Here is a 27,684-nt window from a genome sequence, read left to right on the forward strand (position 1 = left end):
GCCATCAAAATTAGAAATCACTTCTGAAGCTTTTTAAGTAAATTTTATATCGTTGAAATAGAGGTTTCATTAAGAAACTGATTTCAAAACATGACGAAGGAATTTTGGTCGAAACAAAAATTCACTTTGTTCTGGCAGAAAAAATTCTGGTTTACACGCTCATAAACCCCAATAGCTATGATAGTAAATCAATCAAGCTCAAAAGCTTTGGTGTTCTTGTGCGTCTCGAGCTCGTAGTAACTAAATTACTTAGGAATTATACATCAAAACAAAATCTTGTTTGTGCTAACGATTTTTGTTTGGGACAGCTTTTAAAATTAAACAATGTTTGAAAAAGGAATTTTTGAGCATTTTGTTTGCTGCAAAATTTCTTCGTTTCGTTTCGAATTAAGTTTTTCAACGAAGTATTTTGTTCTTTCGTTTCGAAATTAATGCAATTTTGTTTGGTGCCAACTCAAAGCGCACAAGATTCTCCGCACGGAAGAAATCACATTACAATTTGAACTACGTGGCATTAAAATTTAAATCGTATCTTCGAAGAATCACCAAAGACCACACCTACTACTGTTCAGACTAATCAGTGCGTAGAACAATCATTTTTGAATTTTTTTTGTTTTTTAATTATTTTTCTGTTGAAAACATCTTTGTTTACTTAAGATGTAGATATTAACGACCTGTTTTAGCCTGATGCTGCGAGTTCTCTGTGGTAATAGCGAATTGCACTAGCTTTCAGAACAGTTCCCTAGTCATGTGCTATGACGAAAGTTGTTGAAGTCAGTGAATCGTTCTTTAATGCGGCTCTTTTGTTTGGCTTGAGGCTGCTGGCTGTTGAGTTTCTGTGTTGCTAGGCCTTATTGCTGAGAACCTTGGTTGAATCAGTTTTCTATGCATTTCTTGCATATGATCTTGTAGACACAGTTCTTGGTGGTAGCCTACACATCTCGTTGTTCCGTAGTGGGCAGTTTTGTAACTGGCAAGGTTCAGACTTTTGTGTTTTTTTTATGGTTAAAAAAACAACAAACCCGTGACACGTCTTCTGACTGATGTGTTTTTTAAGTTAAACAAAAATTCATGTTTGCAACATGCTGAAGTTGTGCACTATCGCCGTAACATACTATGCCCCATAGACAATCGTAAGGCTTTTGTATAAAAGGTTTTATGGCGTTTGGAAAACCCAAGCCATGAAATCACGCAAATTTGTGTTAAGTGTGGCACCGTAGCCTAAAAGTGTTTACAGTGCAAATTTACAGAATTTTCTTATAGATGTTTCATTGGAAAATAATGCGTATTAGCACTATTATTGTAAAACCGTATTCATTTTGTTCGAATTACCTGAGTTTCCGATTCTATATTTAGAAATGAACTTTTACAACATTGAATTGCTTTTTAGCTAAAAAATGACTGATTGTAATGATTTTGATTGCAGTGTGTTTTGCATTCTATGCTTTGCCCGAGTTACGCCCTCCAATAAAGAATATTGCAAGTGCAAAAGATAAATTCACATTCATTTACTGTTTGCAACTAGCCTACATGCATTTAGATTAGAATATGCCCAATTAAAGTCTTCCACCGTCTGTTAGTGATCGAAACGTTTGATACAGCCGGCGTAAAGCGAGCAAAAGTTGTCTTCAAACAGGCTGCTTTGCCTCACAGTTTTTTATAATATGAAAACGTACATGAAGTTTTAGTCAATCTCACTCGGTTGTTCTAGTTTAGACCTCGGTTGGTTAATGACTAGATTTGTTAAATATTCAGATTAGTTTTATTAGCTACTGGCCGAAAAACGTCATTCAAAAACAAAATCGGAATTTCGTCAACTGTTGGCCTAGTAGGCTACATAATCAATCAATCAAATCAAATATAGTAATAACTATATTTGATTTAATTCGCTCTGCTTTGCCTTTTTGCTTGGCATTGAGCACTTTTTGTAGTATTAATAGTTTTCATTGTTTTAATCAACCAATCATGTAGGCCTATTTAGTAGCCAACTACAAACTAATTTAAAGAATGAAGTGGCCAACAATAGAAATAAATGGAGGAGTCACTGCAGACAACTGGTCGACTTCTTGTGTTTCCGGCCGATGACCAGGCTCATTTGAAACCAGAAAGTATAATAGTGCAGCCTACACATAACGAAATAGGCGGGACGGCTTGCTTTAACCTACTATTTGTTCTTGCGATGTTGACAGCTAGAGGGTTACAGCGAAAATAGGCAGATCAGCAAAGATTTTCTTCGCTTTTGCATAAACGGGTTCTCATTAAATAAATTCCTAAATTCTGTCTGCTAGAACAGGGGCCCCAAAATACCAGGTCGGGCGAACACACGTCCAAAACGGCCGTCAAGAATTCGAGTTGGTTCAAAGTAGGCTATGTCCTTAGCCATAGACAGGGCCGGATTTAGCAGTAGGCAGTTGCCTAGGGCGGCAAAATATACGAATATATTACATTGATAACACTGCACGTGAATATAATAATTCACAACAGATATATAGGAAAAAACAGAGAGAGACTGTTCACCAGGCATTTTATAATAAAAGTAATTTGCGTTCTTCTGGTGACTATTTACTAGGTTACCTCCTGATGTTAAAGATGATAACTAGCTTTTGTATTTCCGACGTTTCGTCAGTCAGCACGACTGACTTTATCAAGGTGGAATATATAGGAATTAATAAATATGTTATCACATCACACACATTCATAAACAGTGCAGCAAGTCACGTATGGCAAGTCATCGCCCCTAGAGTACTTCACGCTTGATTGGTTTTCAACAATATGTGCTGCTTACTGCTTAGCGCTTCTTTTATTTATCTGTCTCGCTTAGTATGGAGGGCTAGGCTTTGTCTGCAATTTTTATTAATCTTTGTTCGGTTTGTTTCACTGTTAGTAAATTTAAAGGAGCCTAGAAAAAATGCTTTTAGTCAATGTTAGGTTGATGGAAAAGTTGCAGGCTATTTTGTGTACTTGCCTTGATGCTTAAAGTAGGCTATGTAAACAATGAATGATCTCACATTTTTGAGCATTAACTCATCTTTACTTGTTTCTACAGACTTTGAAGAAATTATTGATTTGTTTGCAAGAGAAAAAGCCCGCCGGAAGCGATTTTAAACAATTAGTTCATTATACAATGACATTCATTGATGTAGCCTATTCAAATAAACAGTGTAAATAACTTTTTTGTAAGGAATTCAAAATTTAAATCGTAGCCATAGGCATAGCCAGGGGGGGGGCGAAAGGGGCCATGGCCCCCCCCAAATTTTCCAAGTTTGGATTTTTGTGTAGTTATTGAGTTTTTGTGTAGCTGAGTTTTTGGTGTTCTCTAATTTTAGCTGCAGTGTTTGCCCGTTGGTGTGTAAGAGCTACCTTTAATAAGTTAATAGCTGTTTATCTGCTAATAAATTTCATACAAATATTACCCTAAAAGTGTTTCTAGAAAGCGCTATAATCCATTATTTGAGTGTAATTTTTCAAAAATTTTCCGGGGGAGCATGCCCCCGGACCCCCCTAGATTACGCGTGCCTTCGGCACGCTCTAACCCCCCACCACTTTCATTGCTTCCCTTGCTCAACCCACCAGGATACGCCACTGCACATCAAGTGGCGATGGCTTAAATCAAACACTTTGTTGTTCTCTTCAGATCATCAAATATTTGGCCCCCCCCCAATTTTTTTCCTGGCTACGCCACTGATCGTAGCGCACCATTGAAAAATTTTTTTGGGGGAAGCACTTTTCGTATCTACCTAGGGCAGCGCTTAGGCTAAATCCGGCCCTGGCCATAGAATAAATTGATTACAATGGAAGCAATTGCAGCCATGCACAAAATACGTAGCCTATAAATTAATATTAGCCTACCTTTTACTTGGTGTTGTTTATCTGTCGAAACAGTAACGGATTCTGGTAGGGGCACTTGGAAACGTAGGCTACTTCTCTCAACATCGAAAAAAAACGCGTAAATTTTCTATGTTTTAGCAAAATTTTCTACTTGTTATGCTCGCTTAATTCCATGTTATGAACCGAACCGGTGGAATTGGGAACGCATGGTTTCAGTTCAGCAGTGAACTTACAAAATAGTAAGTTGGGACTATAGGCTACCATGGCCTAATTGTGAAGTTTTAAGGGTCCTTTAAAAACCATGCTACTGTAGGCTAGGCTACTAATGAAGTATTCCCAAGCAGTGGCTCCGAGAGGGGGGGGAAGTCGGGCCAGTTTCCCCCCTAGCAAAACATTGTAAAGGAAAAACGAGTAGTTTTTTGTTTTTGCACTTTTGAGGGGGGCCCATTTTTAGTACTAAAGTAAAAAATGAAGTGCGTAGTTCCAAGTAGCCTATTTCTCAATCATTGTAAATGTCACTCTCGATGCTTCTCATCAAGAACAAATCATTTTCGTGTTAAGGTAGGCGATATTGAACAGCTTCTAGACGTAGAATCTGAAGCTAAAATGATTTCTGTATCACTGAACGGTTTCGATTGTATTGATAGTTTCAACTTGAAAAGTAGTGCTGTTTTAGCTTAGCGGGAACTATTTTGTTTGACAACTGAACCTTAACTTCAAAATCTGCGTTGGCCAGGCATAGGAAGTTGTATTCAACATAAGTTATCTGTTAAAGTTAAAGGTATCAGTCCAAGCACGATTAAAGAAAGTAAATCCTGTATATTTTTTGTTTATGGATCATCATCATCATCAGTCATCATCTCCGCCTGCAGCAGAATGCGCATTAACATGAGTTATTTGCTTCCAAGAGTGGCGATTTTGAGCCAGCTCGTCCAGTGTCGTCAAGTTGAGTCCGGTCCAAGATTGGATGTTGTCTTGCCATCGTTTTGGTTGTCTGCCACGTTTTCTTTTTTCTTCTACTTTTCCTTCTGTGCAAACTTTGCTGGTTCCGAATTGTGATCTGTTAGTGTGGCCGAACAGTTTTAAACCTTTTGATTTTATTATTGCTGCAATAGGATGTAGTTTTGTCATAGTTAAAAGATCTTCTGTTTTCTTGTGGTCAAGTAGCCTTTTGGTGGTCATGCTTCTCATGATGTGGTTTTGGAAGGTAGTGAGTTTTTTCTTTATGGATGTTGTTGCTTAGGCTAAATCTAGTTGGAATTCATAATGTTGTCTACAGACAGCGTTGTTCAAATGTCTGATCATTTTTGGCATCTTTAATAATTGATTATCTGTAAGCTTGTGGCATCTTTAAAGAAGTTATAGCCCAGTCAGAGGAAAAATTCTGAAAAATCTAAAGAAAGCTGTCCTATCATCTTGCAAAGAAAATTGACTTCGAGAGGGTAATCAAGGCGTGGTGCAGTCAAACCCAATGTTGTACATTACCCTTTTGCAATTGAAGCTCTAAAGACGTTTCTTAAATGCATCAAGTTGGAACCAACAAGAGCTTGATCGGAAGCTGAGTCAATGCTAAAGTAGCCTACAACTAGCAGTTTTAAATTTGTGACTGCTTTGCATTATGTGGATTACCGTCCTAAACAAGATTCACTGATGAATTTAATGAAATTAAAGGAAGATGTAATCTAAGTAAGAGAAAGCTGAGAAGAGTAGGCTACTACTCGCAAGCTAAAGTTGCAGTGGCAATTATAAATTTAAAAGAAAATGGTTTTCTTTTCCTGAGGACAGAACGCTTTGATAACTCCACTTAACTAGCTGAATCATTCGAAGGAAATGTATTCTACCGTACATTGCAAAGGATTCGATAGTTGTTGGAATTGACAAATGTATCAACAAACTCAAACATATCGTCGATGAGTTTGAAGTTCCATGAAAATTTCATCGTATGTCTGTTGTGCAGTTGCGGGCATGTAGGACAAATTTAAATCATTTTGTAGGCTACTACAACAATGATATTTTTCAAGACATTTTGGATGAGTTGGTACTTTTGACAAAAAGCCACACAGCAAACTTCAGCTGCAAACCAGAACGAACCACCCCATATTTCGAAAGGTTTTTCCAAATAGTTTTGTTATGATTTTTTTTTGTGTTCCAGTAGCTACCTTCAACGGTTGCGCTTTGAGAACGTGGTTTTAGCAATTACTGAAATTTGTAAAGATTTGTTTGCGCTCCAGTAGGCCTATGACTCAAAACCGATTGAAAAGCCTAACTATAGCCTACATATTCAGACGTCGCGAAATTTTATCATTTGATGCTGTGATCCGTAACTTTGCATTGCAAAAAGTCCCAGAAAGGGTTGAATTAAATTAGGGATGTCCAAAGTCCGGCCGGCGGGCCAACTCCGGTACACGAGATGTTTTTGTATGGCCGGCGCCTGTTGTTGTACAATGTGTTATTTTTGGCCTGCAGACACACAAAAATCATATAAATTCAACTTGCAGTTTTCAGAAAAATTATTGTGGCTGTTGGTTGGCCCGCGAACACTTATTATCAAATCTGGCTCGCGTGGAAAAAAGTTTGGTCACTCCTGAATTAAATGCTTGGTTGAACTATTTTTGATGCCTGTAGGCCTATTGTGTGTTTACAAAGCTTTGTAGACAAAATAGTTTGCCTCAATGGCATTTTTGCTGCAAGTGTAATCCAGTGATTATTGATGATTTTTACATTGAACGAAGTTCTTTTCATGCTGAGGAAAGTAGGCTAATTTCAGCTTAACACGAACATGCAACGCAAGATACAAATTAGCTGTATATTTGCTAAAAAATATTATGGGGCCCATTTTTCGTATTGTTTCCCGACCAGTGCTGACTTCTCTCGGAGGCCCTGTTCCCAAGTAAACAACTTGCTCACTAACTAGTATCCTACACTACGGTTCCGTAGGCCTACCCAACACTTAATTGACCTATTTTAGGGATGAGGTGAAATGTGTCTTGTAGCTTATGATGTTAGTCTATAGCAGGGGTGAGGAACCTTTTTAGTAGGCCTATTGCGGGCCACATAAAATGAGAAATAACATAGCCGGGCCACTAAAAATTTCGAACTTTTATTTACAGATAAAAAATGCAGCGTAGTAGACAATGATTTATTTCACTTTCACAGCTAGTGGGATGGCTGAAAGTTTTTATTTTTGGTGAGTCGTGTGACGCCTGCTGACACGGAAGAAGTTGCAATTCTTAACTGCATCTCTACGTTTTTATCAGTCAGTCTAGTAGAGCGAAGCCGACTTTTTGTTAGATTCAATTTGGAAAAAAATTGCTCGCAACGGTAGGTGCTTCCGAACAGAGACACATGGCCTATAGCCTATCAAAGCATGTTTCCGCATGACTGGAAAATCATCAGCATTTAAGTTATGTAGCGTTGATAAAAGTTGAGCAGTGAAATGTTTTGGTACATCGCTTTTAACGTACCGTCACTCTGGAGCTCTACTATTTCATGTTGGAAGTTACTAGGAACATCAGTTGCAATCACACTGAAAGAAGAGGCAAAAATATCTAACTCCATTTCTTTACTATTTAGGCTTATGTCTAAAAATCTTGCATTAAATGTCTCCATAAGACTGACACATGAGGCATATTTGGCTGTTGTAAAAGGCCTTTGCTCTTGCAAGGTAGGGAAATGTGCGGTGTTATTGTTTTCAAGTTGTAGCCTACTTTCCACAGATGTAAGTTAGTTTAGCTTCAAATGATTTCACTTTTGCAAACAAGGAGCCCAATTTTGACGCGGCCACATGGAACAGTCACGCGGCCGCAGGTTCCCCACCCCTGGTCTATAGGCTAAGTTACGAAAGGTGGGGAAATCTCAAATGGATGTTGGAAAGTTTACTTTTAACCCACACCATGCTACACAAACCTTCAGCAAATAATTTATGGAAATCTTTCTGTATAGGCGTGAAAGAAAATAGGCTACATTTAAACCGTAGCTTCAATTTTATCCTAAATCAAAACTTTGTCACACTCAAACGTCTAAAGAAATCCAGTATTAATTTCATGATAACTTGGCCTATTGGTCAAATACAAAGTGTGTGTTTTGATAGAAAAACAGCCCTAGCCTAGGCTACTTATTTGGCCTAAAATGCACAGCCTACGGTGATCAAAACAACGTTAAATGTTAGTCAATTTTTTTTCTGGTGATCAATCCCCCTGCTAAAATAGTTTTCTTTCCCCCTTCCACTTTTAGGCTACATTGTCTATTTTATTTTACAAATCTTCCTCAAAAGGCGAAAGGTGTGTTGAAGCTAGTCGAAGGCGATACAAAAAATAGCCCGATACGTAGTCGAGATGTCAAACTTCATCTTTCCTATTACCGGTCTGCGAAGCTATTTTCATTTTAAAACCGTCCCTGAGAGAAAAAAGTTGGGGATCGCTGTGCTAGAACATCGGCTAAACCTCGCTGCTGCATATTGAGGCTACCTCCGTTGCCACTGTAGAGTGAAGTCTACCGCTGCATGCATTATAATGACTGGCTTGAATAATGGGCTATTAAATAAACATGACATCACATATTTCCATACATTTATTCTAGCGATAGACCCCTACACACGTCCACGTGGACAGGTCACATAGGCTGCACTGCATCTGGCGGTAGACGTCACGCTGTAGTTGTACTTAATTTTGTGTTAAGTGCTGTGAAGCTCTTTATGGGCCCCCTACAAGCTGACAAATTATGATGAAGTTTAATTGACTAGACTGTTATTGAATCTGAATAAAACTTGAGCCTATTAAATCACCATAAGCCTGTTGCAGTGCGCAACTGCGCATATGCTAATAATTAATGCAGACGAGACATTCAAATTGGGAGCAAGTCTTTTAGGCGCAAACAGTTAGGCGCCGGTCAAATAGGTGCGCATACTGTGGCGTCTGGATATTTAGGTGCGAAGCACTGTGGCGCCGTTCATTTAGGTGCCCGTTTGTGGCGCCAGTTCATTTAGACTTTACTAGGAATAGCACCTAAACGAACGGGCGCCACAGTGCTCTGCACCTAAATATCCAGACGCCACAGTGTGCGCGCCTATTTGACCGGCGCCTAACTGTATGTGCCAAAAAGACGTGGACCCTTCAAATTGGCGATGGTCGACTTGAAGAAAGACCTGCACGTTATAAATTTATATAACCCTTCATTAAACAGTAGGCTACACTGCAGCCAATCAGACACAAGGTGGTCACACCGGTAAAGAAACACAAACACGAACAAACGAGTACTTGTAAAATTACGATTACAAAAAAATTTAAAGATAGTGATTACAAAAATTTGAATAAAAATTGTTGTAGGCTGATATGTCGCAAGAAAGAAGTGATTCGCTTCTCTTGTCAACTACAGCTCTGTAATCATGGACAGTTGTGGGACTACATGCATGACATAACACATAGGCTACATTCTTATTCGTGTCGGTCCTATACTAGACTCTGCATGTAGCGGGTTATGAACAGTTTCGTATGCTTGACTTTAACCGGCAAACAGAAAATTGTTTGCAAACATTTACTCAACTACTGATGGTAGTACACATTTAACCCGAGCTCTATTTCTTGAATAAGCCACACAGACAATACCGGTATGTAAATGCAGATCAAACAGGATCTAAAAACAGCAGTTCTAGAAAATCAGCAGTGTTTTTTCATGGTTGTATTCTATTCTCATAGCCTACAGTGAACTGCAGCTGCATTCCCGAATGAAAGATATCATGCACAGTGAGAGGTTACTTCACACAATAAATTTTTTATAAATACTGAAAATGGATTTAGATTCTTGTCTTCTTTGGATACATGACTTCTGTCTCAAAAAGTTCAGCAGATTTTTCATCTGGTAGACACGGGCCAAATACTTCCAGCAAAAGAGGATCACTCTTGACCGCAGTTTCAAAATCAGTTCGAGATAATCTGCTATCGTGGTCATGATCCTGAAATAGTTAAAAAACGTCATGAAAAATATAGCGCTACGTTAAAAAATAAAATCCGGTGTCTAACATCATTTCTGGTTTCTTGTATCTCTACCAAAATATGTGACTTTTGCATTTTTGTTAGCCTACCCTCGCACCAATGCAAGTACTCCCTAACGTTTCCTCAAAATCCTTTTACGTATGTTAGAAAACTTTAAAAGAAATCCAATTAGTCCAAGCGACGTTTAAAACCGATAGCCTAACATTTAAGCATAAATTAGTTGAGCACTTTGCATGAAGTAAAATTCGAGGAAAGGCAGCAAATAGGCTTGATCTCGAATAATGCAAAAATTATTCACAATTGTAAACAGGTCAAACGTGACCAAAGTCTGTTTTAAAGAGATAGGAAACGAGAAACGCAATGAAAGTGGCATATCAAGAAACCGAACAAAATTATCTTTTTCGTGTGCTTCCAAAAACTCCAGAGCCATGCTGTGAACTACCAACTTATATGACGCAGGTTTGACAACTTAAAGAAGTTTAAACAGAAATCAAAAACTCAAAAGTACAATGAGAATACTGTGAGAAAAGTATCGAGCGGTTACCATCTTCTTTAAGGTCAGTTCAACAAGGTCTTTAATGCCTTCGTCGGGATCCTCCTCGGTGGGTTGCTTAACTAGGGAATTCTTGAGCATTTGAAACATTTCTTCCCGTGATATGTAGCCATCTCCGTTGAGATCATAGACGGTGAATGCATCTGCAAAAACATATAAATGAAGGTGATTATTGATGTGAAGGAGTTGCCAGTGGAGCACGCCTTTTTCAGAAGATGTAGACCAGACATTCCATCAGGTCACACCAAAGACTTTATAAAAATGGCACTGAATCTCTTGCTCAGTATTGAGGATGTTGATTTAGGGAAACAAAACATCCTCATCGAATGCGCTTGTAGGCTACACTACACAGCTATATCGAAAGCGCCTGCTTCGTAAAGCGCATATCTAACATGGATACAGCGCTATATCAAAACCACGTTACTGTTATAACCTGTCAATGACACGAAAGACTTGTCAAATTACTATTAGCCAAAAGTGGAGATATCTGTCGTTTCTAGGGTCCACGAGAGATTTAACAGCTCAGGTCACACAAACTAGGCTACTGATGAAGTGTTGCGTCTTTTTACAACTATAGGAATGAAGTAAAATAACACTGAAAATAAAGAACAAAATGTATATAATTATGAAACAAAACAAATGTTTTCATACAACGTTAGTCTATTCACTCACATTCAATTTTCTCGTCTAAATTGCCTCGTATGAATATTGATAAACCTTCCACCCATTCTGAAAGGCTGATGTAAGAATCACTGTCTTTATCAAAGGCTCTGAACACTGAAAACAACAATATGTTTAAAGAACTCATCCAAACAAGCTATGCTCTTTGGCAATATTGCCACAGAATTGTAGCCTATTAACCGTTGGAATAAAAACATCAATAGCCTGATTGTTGAATGATTAGACTAACAAATATTGAAGGCATGACTTGACTTCGAAGCAACAATGCATAAGAAGCCATGGATGTAATTGTATCAAACAACAACACTAATAGTTTACTTGTTAAACATGAAAAGCATAGCATCCTGTAGTTTAAGATTCAGCTTTAAAATATGTTTTTATTTAGTTTGATTTTGGTTTATAGTTTAAACTTAACGTTTACCATTTTATACAATTGAAACCCACCTCTGTCCATGAGCAAATCTTCTGTCATGTTGAATTTTTGGTGCAAAATATCACGGAATTGGTTTCTGTCCATCTTTACTCCATCAAAAAAATTGTAGTAACATCCGATCAACATTTCAACTTCGGATTTATTAACTAAAATTTCAACAGTAGAACAGGATAATTGTTCATCAAAACATCTTACGTTAAAAGAGATTTTATTTTTTAATAGAAAACGAAAGTAGCCTACTTCTGCATTTGTAGTAAAAGGTTTACTCCATTACAACCAAGACTGTAACCAAACTTGGTAACACAAAAATAAACTAAACATTGTAAAAGGAAACATAATTATGGCTTTTTATTTATTCATGTTATGACTGGAACCAATATAGTTTATTAAACGTGCCAGATTTCTGATTATTCAGTTGGCTAAACTATATATATATGTTTAGTTGCAACTGGTGTGCTACTTTTAGTACAATAGTACATATTTTCACCCTTCAAAATAATCTCTGTTAATATCGCAATAAACTGTATACTATTAGGTATATCATATAAATGTTAAATCGATTTAATACAAAGTAATAAATATCAACAATCTCTAAATACTTCATAAACAACACTTACAATGTCTTTGACATGATGTTTTATACATTTCTTCAGCAACTTTATGACTTTTCTTATTCATTGCAGATGTTGAAAAATGGATTCAAACGAAACCAAATATATACTTACTGGATACACAATCAGTAAATAATACCACCACTCTGTTACAATTAAAATAAACCTGCAATGAATAGCCTTTAAAATATTTATGTAAGTTTTTTTTCACGAAAAAATTGTTGTAGGCAATATATAATACAGCAATGCAATAGTGATAATGCATATTATATATCTATATATGTTAAAACAATGAAAACTATTAATACTACAAAAAGTGATCAATGCTAAGCAAAAAAGCAAAGCAGAGCGAATTAAATGAAATATAGTTATTACCATCTAAATCCTTAACAGCCTGTTTCACCTACACGGTTTATCAGAAGTTCTTATTCAAATAGAATTTTATTATTTTTATAATTTTATTTTATTTGAATAAGAAATTCTGATGATCCGTGTAGGTGAAACAGGCTGTTAAGGATTCAGATAGTAATATCTATATATTTTAAATCAAATATAGTAATAAATATATTTGATTTAATTTGCTCTGCTTTGCCTTTTTGCTTAGCATTGAGCACTTTTTTGTAGTATTAATAGTTTTCATTGTTTTTTTTTTATATATATTTTATATAACTCTGATGCAAAGTAATCGCAAAGAAGTTCAAACAGAAACCAAAAACTCAAAAGGACAATGAGAATACTATGAAAAAGTGTCGAGAGGTTACCATTTTCAGCAGCTTTTCCATATATAGTTCAGTCAAAATAGGGTTTGACCCACCACTAATTGCAAATGTTTCGACCCATACATTTTCTGAAAGCTTACATCATACAGAATAACATACTAAAAATCTGCCATGAAAAATTTAGTGGAACCCCCTTTTTAGGGGTAAAAACAAAATGGCCGCCATGTGTCCTAAAAATCTTCATTTTTCCATATTTTTTCACCTAATTTATATAATTTAAGTCTGTAAAAGAGCTCATTCTATATTTCTGGTACAGGAATTCAAAAACAGACATTGGAAAGTTGCAATATTAGACAAAAACGTGTCCCAAAGATCTTTAATTTTTTCATATCTTTTCATCTAATTTAGTTCTGCAAAAGAGCTATGTTAATAACTCACTGTAAATCGAACATAAACCCTTAAAAAGTTTGCTAGTTTAATCATATTCATGTTTCTTCAACTTGCAAATCAATATTTCACAAACATTACCGTTTGTATTATGACGTAGGCCTAACTATCGTGAAAATTGCGCTGCTTTAGTGCTTTGCCTGAAAAATTTAGTTCTGCAACAGACCTCATTCTCTATATCTGATGATCTGGGAAAGACTGTATATCTTTCTTGTAAGTGTGTTGGACTTTATTGATATCTCTACAATCTACATTATGAATGAATGTGTTTTCGCTCGAATTCTATACTGGAATGTGATGCAGCTGTGACTTTGACAACGAAAGGTGTTGACAAAATTGTGAAAGCAAGTGCACAGAGAGGAGAAAATCTGAACATTGTTGTTGGTCAGTCTGTACACGTGGAGTGCAGAAAACGCTACACCAATCCAAAAGCACTCTTGGTACAAATGAAAAAGCGTCAGGAAGATCAAGATGAAGATCATCGTCAACACTCACTGCATTCAGAATGCACTTTCTCTTACAGAGACAACTGTTTATTGTTTGGATGTCCTGATATGTATGATGGCAAAAAAATGATCATAAGCTTATTCCGATTAGAGCTTTGGACTTCCGTGATAAGCTACTTGTTTGTTTGTTTATCTTTATCCTGCATTGCGGGAAAGCGGACTTGAGCGCTATGCATCGGTGTACGCCTTCCGACATACACCTGACCCACGCTGCAGCCGACGGCAATGTATGTTTCCGGTTGTCTACTCTGCTTATGACTTAAATTTGGTACTACCCATTACTCGAAATCGATCACTGGGTAGAGGCAATTATCGTAAAGTTTCTTGCCCAGAGAAACAACAGCAGGTACGGGTGGCTGGAGTCGAACATGTGTTGCTTTTCCTGGAACCTGAGCTGATGCTGTCAAGGGGAGAGTCCTCTATGTACACGATTTGCCAGCGGCAGATGCAGTCTACCATACTGCTTGTAATGTCAACTTTCGCACTGGCCACAGCATTCCAAAAGTTTTTGATGGTGATTAGCAAACTAAAGACAACCTAAAAGCAAACTAAAGACACTCTAAAAAAATTTAGAACAGCACGACTTTGGTTACAATACATTTCGATGGTCACAATCCTGTGCAGATTCATTAAAGCAGAGCGACTAGGCTTATGGCCATTGCATCTGCAGTCCATGTATGAAATACTTCCGTACTTGGCAGCATCAGGTCACAATCACTATGTGAAAAGTATCCACTTGTACCTAGCCAAGATGTCCAAACTTCAAAGTGAGATGCCTCTTGTCCACAAGCACTTCATGGAAGGACATCACGTTGCTCGTCGCACAGACAGATGCTGGGCTGGTCTCTGGACTGACCTGACAATCGAACAATGAGAAGGATGTCTAATGAGGAGCCTGAAGTCAAGGGGTGGACTTACAAGGGGGCGTGGATTGACAGAGACACAACGACTCATCTGGGTTCTATCTGCACCAGCATGCGCCCAAGTAAATGAAACCATGCAAGAGTTCACAGGGGTGAAATTTCTCATCAGTGAGCAACACAAAGAGAGTACCCCAGCAAGGATGAGCAAAGATATGAAAGATCTTCAAGATCTAATTCAGTATTTGACAGTGAGAAATCCATTTCGAAAGGATGGCCCACCAAGCCTGAGAAGCATAGTGACAGGCATTGCAGCTCATGACAGTGTCAACTGTGACTCAGCATGGGATGTAGGTATGAAAATCCTTGCACTAATGCCTGGAGTAAACGTGACTGAGCATTCCTTCAGAAAGAAACACCAAGCCATCACCATGGGTGCAAAAGAATCGGCCAAAGTCATGGACAGGGAAGTGAGTGTTGATCCCATCTTCCTATTTCAACGTTCAGTCTGTGCTGGCACAACAACGAATCAGCTACCAGAGGTATTCTAGTATCAACTTTGTCAATTTCCATCAGCCTTGTTTGAATCAAAGTCCATCATTAGACCAGCCAACAAGGCCTCCTTGGCTGACTTCTTGTGGTCTTCATCAATTGAGTCTGCTCCAAAACCATTTAAGCCCTTAGTCCAGCATGTACTAGATGGAGGTGCCCTGCTCCATAAACTTCCTTGGACAAAAGAAGCTGCATGGGATGAAATCATGCAGATGTACACTCATTATGTGATGTCCAAATATGGAGCCTGTATTGTTGTGTTTGATGGTTACACAGATTCGCCTGCCACAAAAGATGGTGCTCACTTCTGAAGAACTGTTGGTAGGATTGGGGCTGAAGTAATCTTCGATCCAACAATGAAGCTCCAAACCAAAAAGGAAGACTTTCTTGCTAACCATAAAAATAAACAGCGACTAATCCATATGATAGGGGACAGACTCGAAAGAGCAGGATGTGTTGTCCACCTGCCAGAGGAGATGCAGATGTGCTGATAGTAGAAACCGCGATGTCATCTGCATTCTGCACAGCAACAAGACACTGTAATTTTAGCAAGTGATACTGACATTCTGATTTTGCTCATACATTACAAGAAGAGTAATACCACACACAACATCTAGTTGCAAACAGCATCTAAAAAGGGCACTAAAAAACCATCAAAGTGCTGGAACATTTCAGTCACCAGAAAACTTCTTGGAGACACTGTATCAAATAATCTTCTCTTTGCCCATGCACTGTTAGGATGTGATACCACTTCAAGGGTATTTGGAATAGGCAAACAAAAAGCTGTTACAAAATTATGAACTGATAAAATCTTCAGAACAGCTGCAGCAACTTTCATGTCATTCTCTGCAAATGCAAATGATGTTGTAAAAGCAGGGACGTCGGCTCTAATTGCCATGTACAATGGAAGGCAAGATGACAATCTTGACGATCTAAGATATCAAATTTTCTGTGGAAAGACAGCAAGAAGTACGACTGCAGTAGACTCATGTTCTCTTCCTCCCACGTCATCAGCAGCGAGGTTTCACAGTTTCAGGGTATATCATCAAGTGCAGGTGTGGCTGGGTCATGAGACAGATGTGCCACCGGAACAAATAGGGTTGGCGTTTTAGTGAAGGCAGTCTGATGTCTGTGATGACAGACAAACCTCCAGCTCCATCTCAGTTTCTGGAAATGATTGTCTGCAACTGCAAGACCGGCTGTTCTACACTTCGATGCACATGCCGGAAATCTGGTTTAGAATGTACAGTTGCATGTGGTGAATGTCATGGGTCATGTTCAAATTCGTCATTAGGCCCAATGGAAGACATTGACTCTGATGATGATGCCTTGGTTTGAACTATTAATTGTTTGATAAAATTAGGTCTTTTACAGAACTAAATTGTGCAAATTAGGTTAAATAATAAGGAAAAACGAAGATTTTTGAGATTCATGGCGGCCATTTTATTTTTAAATTTTGTTGTAAAATTTTATTAAGACCAATTTTTATCTCATTTTTCAACTTTCCAGTGTCTGTTTATAAATTCCTTGTACCAGAAATATAGAACGAGCTCTTTTACAGAACTAAATTACATGAATTAGGTGAAAAGATACGTTACAATGAAGATTTTTGGGACACATGGCAGCCATTTTGTTTTTACCCCCAAAAAGGGGTGTTCCACTAAGTTTTTCGTGGCAGATTTTTAGTATGTTATTCTGTATGATGTAAGCTTTCAGAAAATGTATGGGTCAAAACATTTGCAATTAGTGGTGGGTCAAGCCCTAATTTGAGCTGGATTGACTGGACTAATAGTATTTTGCTGCTTTCTGTCTGTTGTTGAATACAGGTATATTTGTACCGGTTTATATTGTACCGTATATATTTTTTCACAACAAACAAAATAAAAGGTTTCTCTCTCTAATCGATTTTACCAAATCAGTTATGAATATTGATGATTATATTATATCATAGGCTACAAACAATTTTCCACGCTAAATTATTTTGTAGCAAAATGATTACTTACAGTGGTAATCTGGTTTTTTTTTTCGGTCATTTATCGGTCATTGACCGATTTTTTAGCAAAATGTCCGAAAAAAATATAGTCAATTTGGTCAAAATGTCCGAAAAAATGTGACCAGAAAATGTGAAAATGACCAAAAAATGTGAAAAAAAGAAAAAATATGACCAAAAATGACTAAAAATGACCGAAATAAATAAAAAATGACCGAATTTTTTCAAGCCATTTCGGACAAATGACCGAAAAGTCTCAGCAAAAAAAAACCCAGGTGGTAATTCAGCTCGCGATTTCTATAGTTTTATGTAAAATCAATAGATAACTTATTTAGGAACAGTTAAAAATGCAGAAAACAACCCAGGTATCAAAGTTAAAAAAAAACAACTTAAAAACCCAAAGTAGCAAAAAACTTAGATCTGGGTTTAAAAACACAGGAATGGGAGCCCTGACCGTAAATACAAAAGTGGCCTTATAGTAGAAGTTTACTCGGCTACATAAAAATATTTTTCTGAAATGGTATGACAAAATAAAGTCAATTTATTTTGTTTTAACAGCACCATATAATAACAACAAGCAGAGTAAATGTAATTGTCAAAACAATGCATTGTACAACTGTTGGTTAGATTATGGCGCAATCAGGAGACAAATCAGGTAGCGAAAGACCATAAGCAGTCATCTAGTCAGCCACCACCCCATAACAGTAAATCTAACTACACATTCATACACACTAGTGTGCAGAGGCAGGCACACTACTTCAATGAATAAAAAGAGTTCACCACTGAGATTGAAAAACAACTGCTGTTGGTTTGAATATCCATTCTCAGACTGAGTAAGCCGAGGATGAAGAAAATTGAAATTAAGAAAAAGTGAGTAAATGATTTTAAATCCTACTGCTGTAATTGTTGTGGTGCTATTTATTTCTATTTAGATGAAAATAATAGTTTTTTGAAAGTTATTTAGTAGCTTGGAATAGGTAGGCTAGGCCTAAGTACCGGAAACATGGAATATCCTTTTTGCAAATTAGTTAGTTCACAATAAAATTCCACTGATTGTTATGAAAATCATAAAATGCCAAGATTCGTACTTTTTGCTCATTTGCTAACAAATTTTCTAACAGGCTAGCTAGTTAAAAATAATGTATTGAAGCCAACGTTACTTCTTTTTCTTGAATTTTCTAGCAGAGCTTTAGAAAGAAGTTTGTTTTTCTGAATATATTGTTGCAAACTTAGAAAAATTACAAGTTTTACACAATTCAGAAATTAAAGTTACAGCTCATAATAGCTTAACCAACCACAGTAAAGGTATTGCTCTTTTATTTTAACTTTTTGAAATAGAAAGCGCTGAAACCATGTTTATAATGCAGCCCAGTAGTAGTCTACCGTACCTGCAGGTAGACAAAATCGAACGGAACTCCGACGTTGTCATGGTGATTATTTTCACAACCAATGAGTCGGTTAAATAAAAATCAATCAAGGAGCAAAATGTAAAACAAGAGCTGAAATTGGAAATATTTCAGGTTGTCAAAAGCAGTAAAGAGTTCGCAAAAAATGTTAATAAATCTCTTTAGTAAAAAAGAAAGAAAAAATTATGCTATTGCGTGATATAATAAAAAATAAAAAAATTTAAATTGTTTTGCTGATTTATGAGGGAAGTTCCCTATATCGCAATCGCTAATTTTGAATTCATACATTGACTTGCAAGTTTGACTTTGACTTGACTGATGATTAAGTCTACTCTGGAAGCCTGGATGTTTTCATCTTTATGCTTTGTATTACCTGCCGCAAACAGTTGCCGAAATTAAGAGTTTTTATTTGTCAATGATATATTTTCAACATAGCCTACATATATTCCAATGGCAAGTAGGTCAATTAATTTGATTTAGACTTGAAAAAATGTAGGCTACTACCGTACCGTATGTCTATGCTGAATGCTGTTTTTTTATCTGTTCAGTTTGTTTTTATTTTTGACCATCACAACGAAAAAAAAAATATATGGATGTATTTTAAATAAATAATAAATATTTTAAATTACCAACCATAGCTTGTCAATTAGTATAGCCTATGGTAATATGTAATAACAGTAGGCTACAGTAGGCCTATACATAAGCTACAATTCATTTATCTGGGAATTTCTTTGTGTTGATATTCTCCAAAGAATGTTTGTTTTATTGGATTTTGTTTGGTATAGAAAGCTTACAGGACAAAAGTTGTTATTTTGTAATTGATTTATAATATTGATATGTGTTTGCCTGATATGTACTGTAGCCTACCTAGTTAAGTGGTACGGTAGCCTATAACAACTGGGCTGTGTGTCATGTCGTTGTCTATACTAGGTTTTGTTGTTCAGCATCAGAACTATCATTTTCCACTTTAATATATCAAAATTTAATCTCTGTCACTTTTGCATCAGCTTATCCTATGTTTAATTTCTTTATTAGTCCTCCTCGTTAGCTCAGTGGTTATGCGCCCTGCTCAATTACACACGGCGCTGGTTCGACTCTCGGGGTGTGCGCTTGAGCAATGCATTTCAGGACTGCTCTCCATTCAGCGGCGCCTAGTAAATGGAATAATTCCCTGGAAACAATACTTCAATAATCGGAAACTTCACTCTGTCAATCACGGTAACCGGCCCTGCGTCAAGACTTAACAGCCTCTACAAATATGTGAAACTACCAGGAATAACCAATCAAGGCTTTGTCTGTCCGAGGATAAAGATTCAAAACCAACTAACCAACTTAGAGCTCCATAAAGTTCTCGTTATGTTTGAATTAAACTAATATTGAATTATGTGATTTGGCTTTGTTTATCATGTTTTTGCTGCAGAAAAGTAAATGTTCTCTCAAAGCTTAACGATATTGCAACTCACTAAATCTTGTTGAATTGAACTTGAAGGGATATATATTTCTGAAGAAACTTATACTAATTGAAGGTTGTTATTAAATTGGGTTTAAATAATAAAGGCCCCAATGGAACAAAAATGGAAGACCCCATATTTAAGTTTTACCCTTAGTTGGATCATTAGTGGTTTATCTATATATCATATTATCTTGAGCAGAAACCGAACTTCTGAGTAGATCAATTAAACTTAAGACAACATGAATATGCAGTATACACTACTAATGCTGCATCATCACTGATAGGCACCAAACAAAGGTGAAACTTGAGTAGGCTATTGCATCTTTCATTTTTTCTTTAATTGAAGCCTTAATTACTTCTACATGTCCCCACATTTCTATAATTGAAATAAGTAATCAGTAAAAATCCCTGGGAAATATCCCTTTGGAAAAATTCCCCTGCTTGAAACAAAGCATTTTAAAGCAAACTTTTGCTTTGATCATCGTAGCCTATTTAAACATATTGTAATTTTTATTTAATTTTGATATTTCATTTGAAATACAATCAAAGTTTTACTTGGTGACAGCGATTAAGTTAAAGTTTACTTGCATGTTTAAAAAGCAGCACTACCAATTACTAAATAATTATTTAGTTTTCTAAAAGCTGCTGAAAATGCTGTATACCTACTAAACAGTTGAGTAATGGCTGCTTATCCACTATGTCCAATTGTCCATTTGAAAAACTTGGGAGATTTACCAAAAGGATTTTTTCCCTGGGGACTATTCACCATGGTTGATTTTTATGTAGGTTAGTTACCTACATTTGTTGAAAGTGAAACATCATGTGATATCAAATATGGAATTGATATTGAAAGGAATTGATATCAAAAGCCCAGTCATTTGCATTTCATAGAGTATTCAAATTAGTTTTTCATAAATTATTCACAGCATAATGAATTGGGATATCAAAGAGATTTCTGTCTCACTCTCAACTTCACGATGTTTTCATGCTGCAGCAGTTTGTGATGGCAAGGTATGTGACAATGCAGGCTATTTCATAAGAATGGTAAACCTATGTTTCCTCTAAAAGGTTAATTAGATTAGGGATCTGCTACTATTCGGTGAGTTCCTAACCTGTAACCCCTAAAACGGCAATGATAATTAGGCTACGGTACCCGATAATTTAAAAAAAAAATTGAAAAAATTACCAAATAGGGATCGGACTCACCAAAACAGGCCATTCCGTTAGATTAGAGACTGTTTAAATATGGGAAGATGCCATTAAAAAGTGTCAGCATTTATGTAATTGTGTTTCAAGATGTAAATGAAGTTTAACTGGCTCAGTACTTAGATTGTCCACCTCTAAGTTGATAGACTCGTGTTCAATACCCTGCTGAGTCATACCAAAGAGTTTTCATATGTGGTAGCCTACCGTACCAAATCTCATTTCTGCTTGGCATTTAGCAAAGGAACGAATTTACATTAGATAATGGTGTAGAAACTTTGCTGTGTTTCTTTGCAGCTGGTTCTGACAATTTTCACTTTGTACAGCTCACCAAAAGCAATGCATATCTGGCATGGGTATAGTGTTATATAAAAAGACACATTATTGTTAGTTTTATTTGATGAAAAACAAAATAAGCTCCAAAAGATAAATTACATTACTTATTGTTAAAAACATCTTCTCATTGTGCATATGTTACAGTTTATCTGAACAAATTTTTAATTGGTGTTGATCAACAGAGAAACAAATTTTTTAAGCTTTGCTTATTTGCATAATAAGGAACGGTAGGCTATTAGTTCAAGCTTTATAAGGAAAAGGTTGAAATAAATTGTCCATTTCCTAATTTATTTCATGGTAATTGCACATAGCCTACTCAACCAGTTCAGTAACAATGTCAGGCCCTAAACTTTATATTTCTACCCTCTTAATATTGCAAGAATTTGTTAAACGTCATTGATATAGGTTATGTTTTTATAATATTTATTAATTTTACTTATTTGCATCAGACAAGGATGTCCATATTCAATAGACAGATAATTGCTAGTAACTTGATGGGATTGAATTGCATAGTTTGAGAAATGGAAAGAAGCATTTGAAACCAAGGGTATGAAGGTGAATCTTGAAAAAACAAAAGTGATGGTGAGTGGAGCAGAAGGAACAGTTGTTGAGAGCAAAGTAGATCCCTGTGGAATACGTGGCAAGAGAGTGATGAGAAATTCAATGCAATGCAAGGATTGTGGAAAGTGGGTACATGCAAGATGTGCTAATGTCAAGAGAGTCGCAACAAGATTGGCGAAGTGTTTTGTTTGTGGGAAGTGCAGTAAAGGAAGGAATGAAGTGGAAAGCCATGATGATGAGTTTTGCCATGGCATCGAAACAGTGACAGACTTCTGTTATCTGGGTGATCGGATAAATGGAAGTGGTGGATGTGAAGCAGCGGTGACAACAAGGGCAAGATTGGGCTGGGCAAAGTTCAGGGAATGTGGGGAAATGTTGTATGGCAGAAAATTTTCACTAAGGATGAAAGGGAAAGTATATCGGAGCTGTGTGCGGCCTGCAATGCTATATGGTAGCGAGACATGGATATTAAGAGAGAGTGAACTGGCAATCCTGAGAAGAACGGAAAGGTCAATGGTGAGAGCAATGTGTGGGGTGAAAACGAGAAGGGAAAAAAGGACTGAAGAATTGTTGGATATGCTAGAGATGAGAGAGACCATAGACCAACTGGCAAGGGCAAATGGAGTAAGATGGTATGGACATGTGATAAGGAGGGAGGAAGGAAGTTTTCTTAGAAAGGCACTAGATCTAAAGGTGGATGGAAAGAGGAAACGCGGTCGTCCAAGAAGAACGTGGAAACAACAAGTGAAGGATGAATTTAAAAAAGTCGGACTGAAGGAGGAAGATGCAAGGGACAGAGTGAAATGGAGAAAAGGGATTAAAACAATTGCTGCGCGGAAACAATCGGCCACCCCCACTAGTGGGGAACAAACCGACGATGGATTATGATGATGATAAACAAAATATATGTAGATACTAAACTCATGTTCAGCAAACAAACGTTTCGAAAACTATACTGTCTTCATCTTCAGTGTTATAAATGTAAACATTTATATAAACATTTATTATAAATAAAACATTTATAACACTGAAGATGAAGACAGTATAGTTTTCGAAACGTTTGTTTGCTGAACATGAGTTTAGTATCTACATTTTGGGCTCTTTATTTTTTGATTAAATATATATGTATTGTTCATGAATTATATTTTATGAATTATATGTATTGTTTATGAATTATGCAATTCAATCCCATCAAGGTATGAGCAATTATCTGTATATGGTATACAAAAACTATCTCTCTACCAAAGCTATACTGTTCATATTCAAATCATGCAAAAAAGGAAAAATACAATAATAAAAGGCATAGGCTACAGTAGTATACAAACAGCTGCTACTATTTGGCTAGTCCGATTCGGCGAGTGCCCTATTCGCCGAGAGCCCTTTTCGGCGAGTTCCCTATTCGGCAATTTACTATTTTTTTTTAAATTATTGGATACCGTAGCCTAATTATCATTGCCGCTTTTGCATCGTTTTAACGTCGCTAAACGTTGAAATAAGACCCCAACCCCCAACCTTAACCCCAACCCCTAAAACGGCAATGATAATTAGGCTATGGTACCAAATAATTTAAAAAAAAAATTTCAAAAAATCGCCGAATAGGGAACTCGCCGAATAGGGCACTCGCCCAATCAAACTAGCCGAATTGGACTCGCCGAATCGGACTCGCCGAAACGGGCCATTTCGTGATTTACGATAGCAGTCAGACCTCATCAGGGAGGCAACAATAGAGTTTGACGACGATTCGCATCTTCCAACAAAAGAAAAAACATATTTCCGTGCTGATCTATCAAATGTTATAATGTTCACAAACACTATATTGTTTGGGAAAATTGTGAATAATTCTAAATGCGTTATTGAAGGCAATACGCAAGCGATTAATGTCACGTTGATGATAATTTTCCCACAGATGACATGCATACAAGGATACAATATATTTTATATCAGCATAAACCTTCTGCAATGCAAAATCTTTACACAATATAGCCTACTGAGAAATATTTTATGTTCGCTTGATTAAAACTTGCGTTATTTGTTCTTAATTCTAGCTTTATTTGCATGGTGGAATGAAAGACTATTCGTGCAGTGGCATGCCATTAAATGACGTAATTGTGTTTGATGCTGACTCTTCGACATTGCTGCCAGTATCAGCTAAAAGCCAAGGTCCATCAAGGTAAGAGAACAGTTTTTGTATTTATTTAAAGAAAATTATCGTGGGTAAAGATAAGAATTTCCTCCAATATCTACTGCCTATCATTTATTTGCAAAAAACTTTTTTTTTTATTCAAATGTAGTTAGCAATGGTGTCTACTGTTTGAAATCGTACGGCGTTAAACTCGCATGTAGACTACATTTGTACACACGTAATGAAGAAGCTCAGTATTTATAATTTTTTGATGCTGTCCCAGTCAACAAACGTTGCCCTTTTCACATTACACTGAATGGCGAGCAGTCCCGAACTGCGTCGCTCAAGCGCACACCCCGAGAATCGAACTAGCGCCGATTGATTTTGAGATTTCTTCGTGTACAAAGTCGGGTGCTTAATCACTGAGCCAGTTCGTTTCGTTGTCAACTCGAAATCAAAGCAAAATGCACGAAAATCTTCGAGCGCAGAAACCAACCTAACTTGTTCGTTGGGTATCTTCGTCTTCTATCTTTGTATCTTCTGTCTCTCGCTATCTTCAAAAGTTTCAATTGTTAAAAAAAATGAGTATTTGAAATATATTATGCAAAATATATAATTAAATATATTGCAAACTTATTTTTGGAAAAATCTCACTTCAGTGCGCTTTTCACGGAGGCGACATAGTAAAGTTTGTTTAGTGTCGAAAAGAAAATCAAAGTCTAGGCAGTGAAAGAAAATTTAATGCAACCAGTTAAAAAAAATCACAGATCACATCACACAGCGGCGGCGATAAGTGATGGAGTGATTTGCATAGTTGGAGGATGGGATGGGAAGAAAAGAACATCAGATGTTTGGTTGTTCGACTTTATGGACAAAACATGGACGTTGTGTCAACCAGGGCCTCAGTCTACTCCACCATCCGGTATAACAGTGTCATTGCATTTACTTCAAATAACATCAAACTGATGCAACTTCATTGTTACTTGTGAGATGGAATTGCAATTTTGTGTTACCGTTTTGTAGGCCTCAGCAGTCACACCTGCACTTTGATTTATGGCAACGAAATGATAGTAACCGGCAGAGAAGGTGGAGTGAGAATGCAGCGAAGGTTTGGAAGTGTTTACAACCTCATTGTTGACCCTGTCAAACGGCTTGCTGTTTATAAAGAACTTCCAGATCATATAGCATCAAGGTAAGCTGTAGAATAGTTCATTGAAGTAGGGCTGTGGAGTCGGGAGTGGTATATTTTTCGCCCGACTCGACAGCCCTGTATTTAAGCCTTTTGTGATCCAGCAGTTGTATCACCTAGTGTTTAAATATTTCAGATCGTGTTATTTTGTTGTGTGTCCCATAATTTTACATTTAAATTGCTGAATTATTTGTTTATTAATTTCCTGCTTAGATCTGGCCACACGTGTTGCCTCGTAGTTGACAAATTAGAAACAAGAAAAAAGTCCGCTTCTTTGGTGATCATTGGCGGAAGGGATTCTAAAAGCGCAGACCTTTTGAACGTTGGGAGATCGGCTAATCTATGCAACTCTGACTTAAGCGATGTCTTGCACAAGGTTTGTCTTATTTTGCATTTGAAAGCTACTTTTGTTGTGATGATTTTTAAATGCAAGTGTTACAGCGATATTTTATTTGCCAAATTCACTATAGCCTATCATTTTTTCTTCGAAAAAATTGTAACCAACAATCGAATTAATTAATTGGCGTAAAAGTTTCGTATGATAGATTACCGTACTCATTACTCAATGCCACCCAAGACACTATTCACGCACATTTGGAACCTTTCATTGTTTTCGCACATGCCAGTGATGAAAAATAAAATGATAAGAGTTTCCAGATCCAATAAAATAAACCTTCCAATTCAAATCTATAGTTTCCGGTTCGAGGTCCGGTCACAACCAAGTTGTTGCTTGTTTGTTCAGGTCATCTCTGAAGCGAAATGCTCGATGGTTCCGTTGAAGAAAGCTATCCGACACCACGCCGCAGTATCAGGTGGGGATCTTTGCGTTATCCAAGGGGGAGAGATATTTGGACAAAGTCGTGATAACGTCGTTCCCGATCTACGTATCCATGACGCAACTGCTACGAAATGGTGGCAAATAAACGTTCAGCAACGTCACTTTCCGGCAATGGCAAGGATGGGGCACTCTATTGCCTGGCTTAAACAGAGGTTGTATATTATTGGCGGGGTTCATTCTCAAAAAGGGAGCCCTGCTTATACAGTTGTCGAAATACAACCAACGCCTGAACTGCTGGATCACAAATGAACTGCAGTCGGTCGCTACGTGATATGACGCATAACCTCTTGATTGATCTGAAGCAAAGTGGCTATGTGCAAAGGCGTCATGAAACCGTTCGTTGCTGCTAGGTGATGTCATGGGCGCCGATCGCTCTCTAAAATTGGTGGGGACAAATTACTAGGAAAGGTAGGAAGGGGCGACGAGCGAAGCGAGCTAGAAAGATCGGGGGTCTGTTCTGACAAACAAACTAATACAGTAGGTACAAGTCTGATGCGATGTGTATATATTTTAATTGTCAGCATTGGACAGCAGACGTCCCAACACTCGGCAACGAGTCTCCGGCGAATTAAAAACGAAGTTCTTGGAGAGGTCATGAAGGTTGATCTAATTCAAAACCTTGTGCCATTGCATGATTTAGTCGTTTCTGTGTCATGGTAGATCGTAACCAAGTTTTGACACGTCGCAAAGTTGAAAATGACCATTCAGCTGAACACGAGCTGGCTGGTGAAATGAGCAAAAGTCGCACAAAAAGTTCCACTTTCGGAAACATTTGCCGACCAGCGGATGGCATCTTCTTGGTAGCCTATCGTTTAAAAATCTTCCACCCACTTTCCATTGTACTGCTTTCGAAAGAAGCATAACTTAGTTCTTGTGCAAGGGATTCTGTGTCAGAGAACTCAGAATAATCGTCTACCACATGTGATTGTATCTTTCTACTAAAGAGTGATCCTTGTAGAATTCTGTAGTGCTCTAGAGCAGTGCTACTCAAACTTTTTTATGCCGTGTACCGGCTGAGCACTTTCCATCACTTGGCGTCCCGGTCAATTTGCTAAAAAAAGACAAGAGCAAAGTCATTATTAGTTTTGTAACAAATACCGTATACAAAAAAAAACAAGTAAAAAAACACTTTTATTAATGATCTTTCAAATTTTGATGCGAAGTGTGCGCTTGCTTATTTGCAACCAGCGCTTATCCAATTGCGGTTCAATGGAAGACAAAGCTGCTCAAAGAGGAGCATGCATATCCAACGCGTTTCTGTGTTTTCCCTTTATTCTTTCAAGACGCAACCTGGAAGACGTCATGAACAGCGTAGCTTCTGATTGGTTCGTGGTTTATTAGAAATCTGCTTGTTAAAGTGCCTACCGGTGCAAGTGGGTTTCGAATCTATTCATTTCCTCTTCGTG

At 37.2% G+C, this 27,684-nt stretch overlaps 2 protein-coding genes across 3 annotated transcripts; one reads left to right on the plus strand and one right to left on the minus strand.

Moving 5' to 3' along the window:
• Window positions 1-8,407: 8,407 nt before the first annotated feature.
• LOC145780927 (calaxin-like) lies at window positions 8,408-18,349 on the minus strand. The gene is made up of 6 exons (XM_082592594.1): window positions 18,331-18,349; window positions 12,103-12,262; window positions 11,497-11,631; window positions 11,044-11,148; window positions 10,363-10,514; window positions 8,408-9,778 (listed from the first exon to the last, which is right to left on the minus strand). The coding sequence occupies exons 2-6, from the start codon at window positions 12,161-12,163 to the stop codon at window positions 9,620-9,622; spliced, it is 612 nt and encodes a 203-aa protein (XP_082448720.1). The 5' UTR covers window positions 12,164-12,262; window positions 18,331-18,349; the 3' UTR covers window positions 8,408-9,619.
• A 1,806-nt stretch (window positions 18,350-20,155) lies between these two features.
• Window positions 20,156-26,594, plus strand: LOC145781411 (kelch domain-containing protein 9-like). Of its 2 annotated transcripts, XM_082593199.1 has the most exons (7): window positions 20,156-20,326; window positions 20,956-21,040; window positions 24,175-24,299; window positions 25,019-25,173; window positions 25,275-25,443; window positions 25,654-25,816; window positions 26,183-26,594. In XM_082593199.1, exons 2-7 carry the CDS (start codon window positions 20,960-20,962, stop codon window positions 26,525-26,527), a joined length of 1,038 nt encoding a protein of 345 aa, XP_082449325.1. In that variant the 5' UTR covers window positions 20,156-20,326; window positions 20,956-20,959; the 3' UTR covers window positions 26,528-26,594. The 2 variants fall into 2 exon arrangements, with proteins under 2 accessions (XP_082449325.1, XP_082449326.1); XM_082593200.1 differs by lacking the exon at window positions 20,156-20,326 and having other exon boundaries at window positions 20,907-21,040.
• The last annotated feature ends 1,090 nt before the right edge of the window (window positions 26,595-27,684 follow it).

This window comes from Aplidium turbinatum, chromosome 12 (genome assembly GCF_918807975.1).
Source record: "Aplidium turbinatum chromosome 12, kaAplTurb1.1, whole genome shotgun sequence".
NCBI classification, from domain to species: Eukaryota; Metazoa; Chordata; class Ascidiacea; order Aplousobranchia; family Polyclinidae; genus Aplidium; species Aplidium turbinatum.

What these genes read in the sequence shown, in the direction of transcription:
- LOC145780927 (XM_082592594.1), bottom strand. Translation starts at nt 12,163, where the DNA reads ATGAATAAGAAAAGTCATAAAGTTGCTGAAGAAATGTATAAAACATCA. An exon ending in AACATCATGTCAAAGACATT is followed by an intron (nt 11,632 to 12,102) that starts GTAAGTGTTGTT and finishes TTGAAATTTTAG; the next exon opens with TTAATAAATCCGAAGTTGAA. An exon ending in TTTAGACGAGAAAATTGAAT is followed by an intron (nt 10,515 to 11,043) that starts GTGAGTGAATAG and finishes ATGTTTTTGCAG; the next exon opens with ATGCATTCACCGTCTATGAT.
- LOC145781411 (XM_082593199.1), top strand. Translation starts at nt 20,960, where the DNA reads ATGAATTGGGATATCAAAGAGATTTCTGTCTCACTCTCAACTTCACGA. An exon ending in CAGCAGTTTGTGATGGCAAG is followed by an intron (nt 21,041 to 24,174) that starts GTATGTGACAAT and finishes TCTTAATTCTAG; the next exon opens with CTTTATTTGCATGGTGGAAT. An exon ending in AAAAGCCAAGGTCCATCAAG is followed by an intron (nt 24,300 to 25,018) that starts GTAAGAGAACAG and finishes AAAAAATCACAG; the next exon opens with ATCACATCACACAGCGGCGG.